This window comes from Balaenoptera physalus (genome assembly GCF_965194825.1).
Source record: "Balaenoptera physalus genome assembly, chromosome: 1".
Taxonomy (NCBI): domain Eukaryota; kingdom Metazoa; phylum Chordata; class Mammalia; order Artiodactyla; family Balaenopteridae; genus Balaenoptera; species Balaenoptera physalus.
The window spans coordinates 185,253,135-185,259,134 of NC_138882.1; the positions used below are offsets into that span (position 1 = coordinate 185,253,135).

Consider the following 6,000-nt stretch of genomic DNA (forward strand, 5'->3'; position numbering starts at 1 on the left):
CTCGCCTCTCCTCCGCCCCGGGCGCCGTACGATCCCTACCTTGGGCGCTGTGCTGGTGGTTCTCCATGTTCGCCGCTGCCGAGTCCGCCGCCGCCGCCGCCGCCGAGGCGCTGGCCGCTGCTCCCGGGCCCGGGCCGGGGCCGCCGCCGCCGCCGCTCAGTTCCGCCAGTCTCCGGTTGGTGGCCGTGAGTTCGGCTCGCAGGTTGGTCATCTCCTGGCTGGCCGACTGGACCGCCCCATCGATGCGGAGCGCGAGCAGCTTATTGTCTTCCATCATGCTCAGGATTTTGGCCTGGGGGCGAGAGAGGTGACAAAGAGCTGCATGATGCGCCGGGGGCGCGCGGCCGGGCACCCCCGGCTCTACCTGTTGGGTCCCCCGCGGCCCGGCTCCCCCGAGCCCCGACCCCTAGGCACCGGCAGCGCCGGCTCCTCCGGCGCAGGAATGACAGCGGCGCCTCCAGCCGGATCCGCGGCGGTAGCGAGGCGGCGGGGGGAGGAGGAGGAGGAGGAGGAGAAGGAGGAGGAGAAGGAGGAGGAGGAGGAGGAGGAGGAGGAGGAGGAGGAGGAGGAGCAGCGATCGCCTAGACCCCGGCGCCGAGAGCGGCTCGGAGAAGGACACCGCGCGCCGCCCGCACTCTTTCCGTGGAGCCTACCATTCGCTGCGCGCTCGGGAGGGGGCCCGGGCCGGGGGCGGGGCCGCTGCCTCGGCCTCCCGCGCCCCCCACTTCGGGGACACACCCCCCGGGGGGCGAGGGCGGCGGAGGGCGGCCCGGCGTGGGCCGAGGTGGCGCCCCTGGCTTGGGGTGGGGGGCGCCAGCTCCAAGGCCAGTCCTCGGTCCCCTCCTTGGAGCCGTGGGGCGGCCCCCGCCCTGGCGAACTCGCTCCTAGCGCGGCGCAGGGGCTGGGGAGGCGGTGGGTGCTTGGGAGAGAGGGCTGCTCGGAAGAGGGGCCCGGGAGGGGAGCGGGGATGGAGCTCCGGGGGAGGGAGCCGCATGCCCGAGCTACGAAGTGGAGTTCCTGCTTTGCTGGTTCCTTAAAAGGTGGGTGGGAATTGTTCAGCGGGAAGCTGGGCTAGTGCCCCACGTGCCTCTCACTGCCCACCTCCACCCCCAGCTCCGGCGCCCCAACCTGCGCTGTCCCCCCTCCTCCGAAGGAGCACCCCGTCCTTCCCCAGGGTGGACCAGTAGCGCTCTGGCCTCCCCACCGCCCTGAACCAGCGTGTGCCGCTAAGGTGGTCCTAAGCTTCTTAGCTGCGCTAAATATTGGGGGCAAACCAGGAGGGAAGACTGGAAGGCAAGGCGTCAGGGGGGCTTCCCTCTTCCTCCTCCTACTGGGAGTAGGAGCCTTGAGGCCCCGCTGCCTCAGTTTACCTGCTCCTTCTTCCTGGGAGAACAGAGGTAACCTTAAAGTTGATACACCCATCAAGGGCCTCTTTTCTCCCCGGAGCACAGGCTTTGCATTTTTCACTGGGGCCCTGGATTCCAGCCACCAGACCTTGTTACCATAGCAAGCTTCATTCCATGCAAATAGGACCATTTAAAACAGCCAGTGTAACCCGGAACAACTGAACAAGCGTGCACCACCATTCCAGCTGGGTCAACCTCAGGAGGGCAGCTCAGAGCCAGTTGCAGAAGCCGATGATGGTCTCTGGCAGGCACAGAGCTTGCTCACCCTCCAGACTCAACAGCATCTGTTGGAAGCCTACTGTGTGCAAAGCGCTTAGGATGCATTAGCATCTCTTTGGAGTAAGGGTTATTATTCCCAATTTAGACATGAGGAAACAGGCTCCGGGCAGGGTTAAGCAGTTTACCCAAGGGGCCTGCAGAAATCAGGTGAAACCAGGACTGGAAATAGCAGTCATCTGATTCCAAGTTAATCCCACTGTGCCTTGGATGCTAGAGGTTTTTTTTTCCTTTTATATGTAACCATAAAAACACAGTCTTGCTCCGTCCCCCTGTGAGCACTAACAAGCTTTTGTAAGAGAGCAGGACAGTGTTAGATATTGGAGCCTGTGGCAGCAGACTTAATTTTTCACTTGTCCACTCTACTCAGCTAACTGGCCAGCTGGGTCTTGCACCCCTGACCTTAGTCTCATAAGCACAAGTTCTGAGCCACTGGCCCAAGAAAGGCACTTAGACAGGTTGGTAGTTTTGTAAACCAGGATTTAGTTCTTTGAAGGCTTTCAGTTTTGTTATGGAGGAACCATCAAAAATAGAACTTTGTGGGTCTTCAAGGGAGGGGTGTCATGTTCAGCCACTGTGGAAAGCAGTTTGCTGGTTCCTCAAACAGTTAAAGATAGAATTACCAATATGATCCAGCAATTCCACTCCTGGGTATACACCCCAAAGAGGTGAGAACAGATACTCAAACAAAAATTTGTACACAAATGTTCACAGAAGCACTATTCATAACAGCCAGAGGTGAAACAACCCAAATGCTTGTCAACAAACGAATGATTAAACAAACTGTGGTATATCCATCCAGGGAACGTTACTGAGCCATGAAAAGGGATAAAGTATTGACACGTGCTACAATGTGGATAAACCTCTAAAACATTACGCTAAGTGAAGGAAGCCAGACACGGAAGGTCACATATTGTATGATTCCATTTATATGAAATATCCAGAATAGTAAATCTATGGAGACAGAGCAGATTTGTGGTTACCAGGAGTTGGGGGGAGGGGAGAATGGGGAAGAACTACTTAACAGGGACTGAGTTTTATTTTGGGGTGATGAAAATGTTTTGGAACTAAAGAGAGGTTGTGGTTGTACAACACTGTGAATGGACTAAATGCCATCTAATCATTCCCTTTAAAAAGGTTAATTTTATGTTATATGAATTTCACCTCAATAAAAATATGTAAGCAAGTACCAAAAAAAGAGGAAAAGGGCTGTCCTGGAAACAGACCTACTGAGAAAACAATTAAGAGCAGCTCTATTTGAAGAGCTGTGTGCATGCTCGTATGTGTGTATGTGTGTGTGTGTGTGTGTGCGCTCACACCTCTGTAGAGCACTCATCGGTAGGCACAGCAATTGATCTGTTTACATGTCTCTTTCCCACTTCACTGAGAGCTCTGCGTGGGAGAAGGAGGGTGGTCATTTTTTACGTGTTATTTCTCTTTGCATCCTTGCCACCTAACCCCCATAGGACGCGCTCTGCAAATGAATGTGTGTGAGCAGTTTGTACAGTAAACAAACTGACCAAGTGTTACTCATTTTCCTATTCAGTGAGATTATTCCCACACACCAGAATCTTCAAATCAAGTCAAAACAAAACAAGCCAAACCTGAAAATCTAACCAGGAGAAAAGAAAGCAAAGACCCATTCCTTGGGCCCCTTCTCATTTCTCTCTGACCTCCTCTTCCCCAACTGTGGTACAGCCTCTGAGCTTTCAAGAAACTCTCCTTAGAAACTCCTGGGGTGCCTCCTAGGATTTTAAAGAATTTTAGTTTTTGAGATTTTTTTTTTTCTAAAATGAAAAAAGGGGCTTTTCCCAGCTGTGTCTCCTTACGTTCACTCACATGCAAAAGGATCAGATCTCAGACATAAAGTCTGAGATTAATTACCCTCTAGAATTCACTTGATTTAAACTGAAAAGTTTACTTAATCTACCTTTCCCCCTCCCCCAACTTCCACCAGCACTTCTACCTAGGTGATCTCAGGTAACAAAATAGTCACAGAATCTGTGTCCTTTCCCACTTGCCTATCTGTAGGGCTAATATGCATTTACAGTTCATTTATTGGGGGACACGTATAAACTGTTGGCTGACGGGCTCCAGAGCTGTCATCCATAGCTCTCTCTGGGGTTCGCAGCTATGAGAATTTGACAGTACTGTGCGTTCTGGTTCAAGATTCTCCCTTCTGCATGTTCCTAAAGTAGCCCCCACCTCCCACCACAGGAAACTGATGTTAAGAACCAAGCCAGAAAACGTGTTCACTTCATAGGGACCTGCTGCTGTTTTCCCAGTGTCACCGGTTGTCGTCTCTCGCCATCAGCCAAACCCCATCCAAGGCTCAGGCAGTGCACCTCACCTCACTCACTCACTTATGCAGTCACCAGCCTCCGTCAGTATGTGCTGAATGTCCGATCTTTCTGAGCAGAATGAACAAACTATGCCATGCACATTGGGTGCCTGGGCATTTTAGAAAGTCTGTAAAGCCATCCCAGCTCAGAGAAAGAAAATTCCTGATAAGAACCAAGGCAAAGAGCCTAACTCATTGCTGACAGAAGTGTCATACCCACCTCCCTTCTTCCATAAATAGAGTGACTTTATAATGTAATGTCCAGACTGGGACACTTTTGAGAGTGAAAGAGGGTGCTATGAATAATGAAGCTGAGACAAGTGGCATAAACTGGCATGGTCCCAGGAAACCCAGTATATACATATGGTTGCCCCACCCTACAACCAAATGATGCTATTTGGTCCTAGAAGGCAACTTTGGGATCCTTTACTCCAGCAACCTCATTGTTTACTGAAGGAGGAACAGAGACTTTGGTTCTCCAAAGAGCTGGTGGTTGACTGCACAACTTCTTCTCCCCACCCCCCATAACTTCATATCCACGAAGACTCTTGCTTCCGTCATTAAAACCCTTCTCATCCTAGGTCTCCCCAGGAATTCTCGCCACATATTACTTTCCAAAGTACTTTCACATCTCTCTTCTTCTCTTTGCAACAAATCCATCAGGTAGAGGCGGTACCTGGAATCTGCATTGGGCAGATTAAAACACTGAGTTTAAAGGGTTTGTCCTAATGTCACGAAACTGGACTAAAACGTCCTTGAGACAAGCCCCATATCTGCATGTCCTTCCTCCTCTTAGCCCCTAGTACTCAGTACAAATTTGTCAAGTGGATGAGCTGGGACCAGGCCTAGGGTATCCCCACATGCGGCCTCCTTTTCTCTCTGAGTCAATCAGGCATCCGGTTTCTGTCCGGCTCAGGGACCGGAGGCAGCATTCAAATGCTTCTCCTTGCAAAGTTAAGTTCCTACACGGGACCGGGTGGCACAGGGGAGGCCTGAAAGAGAAGCCCCGGAGTCAGCGTCCTGAGAAACCTTGATGCTTCTTTGGGTCGGCATGTGCCTGCCCATAGGAGCCAGGAAGAAATGTGGTCCTGCCTCTATCACTTCCTGCAATCAGTGGCCCTTACCAGGCTTTATGAGGCGCACCTCTGGACAGCAGGCTAGTGTCAGTGTTTCTTAAAGTGAGGCTGAAGGCCCCTTGGTGTGGCGTCCCCAGAAGATGCTCGTTAAAATGTAGACCCTGAGCCCTAATCCTGACCAACCAGAATCTCTGGGGGAGGTTCTGGGGATCTGCATTTGCCGCGAGGTTCTCAGGAGTATCTGGGGCACAGTGAAGTTTCAGACTCACTGCTCTAGGCACCCAGGGCAGGTGCTCATAAATCTCGTGCACATGTGTCAGATACATAAATTCCAGGAACCTCTGAGCCCCAGGAATGGCTGCGAGGGCTCCCTGCTCTTTCCCTTCTCCGTGCTGTCTGTCCCGTGTCTTCCCAGCCCCCTCCACCCGAGCGTCCCCAGGGAATCACCCTCTCTCTCTGCAGATGGATGCTCTGTTTATTCAAATTGTCGCATGCGAATCCCGGCCAATCTAGGAGATGTATCTTTTGTACATTTACATGGTTTACTTTGGCTGAGTGGGTTTTAACATGTGCTCTGGGGGAAAGGGCAAAGCATCTCTCAGACAGAGGCAATCAGGTCTCGGGGCTCCGCGTGAGAAGACCAGGCGGAGGGCAGAGTCAAGGACATAGAGGAGAGTGTGCAGGTGGTGAACCCTAACAGCTAAGCTATATTCCCTTCCCAGCAGTGCCCACCCACCTACCTCCGTGAGTCACCCTCAGAACCACGCTTATGAAATGAAGGGATACAGAGAAAAAGAAACCAGGAGGGAAAACAGGGCAGAGGATTGTGGGGCTTAGGGAAACAGCCCGCAGGTTTAAGATGGGATGTGTGTGTACAGGTGTCGATGATAGAGGTGTGTGT

At 52.5% G+C, this 6,000-nt stretch overlaps 1 protein-coding gene across 1 annotated transcript in view; it reads right to left on the reverse strand.

Annotated features, from left to right (window-relative positions):
- The window catches only part of KAZN (kazrin, periplakin interacting protein), a 468,988-nt gene extending 468,387 nt beyond the window's left edge, over positions 1–601 (reverse strand). The window contains exons 1-2 of the mRNA XM_082417173.1: positions 415–601; positions 40–292 (exon numbers count right to left, since the gene is read on the reverse strand). Of these exons, the coding sequence (XP_082273299.1) occupies positions 40–277 (238 nt within the window). The 5' untranslated portion in view covers positions 278–292; positions 415–601. The remainder of the gene's footprint in view (positions 1–39; positions 293–414) is intronic.
- Positions 602–6,000: the final 5,399 nt, after the last annotated feature.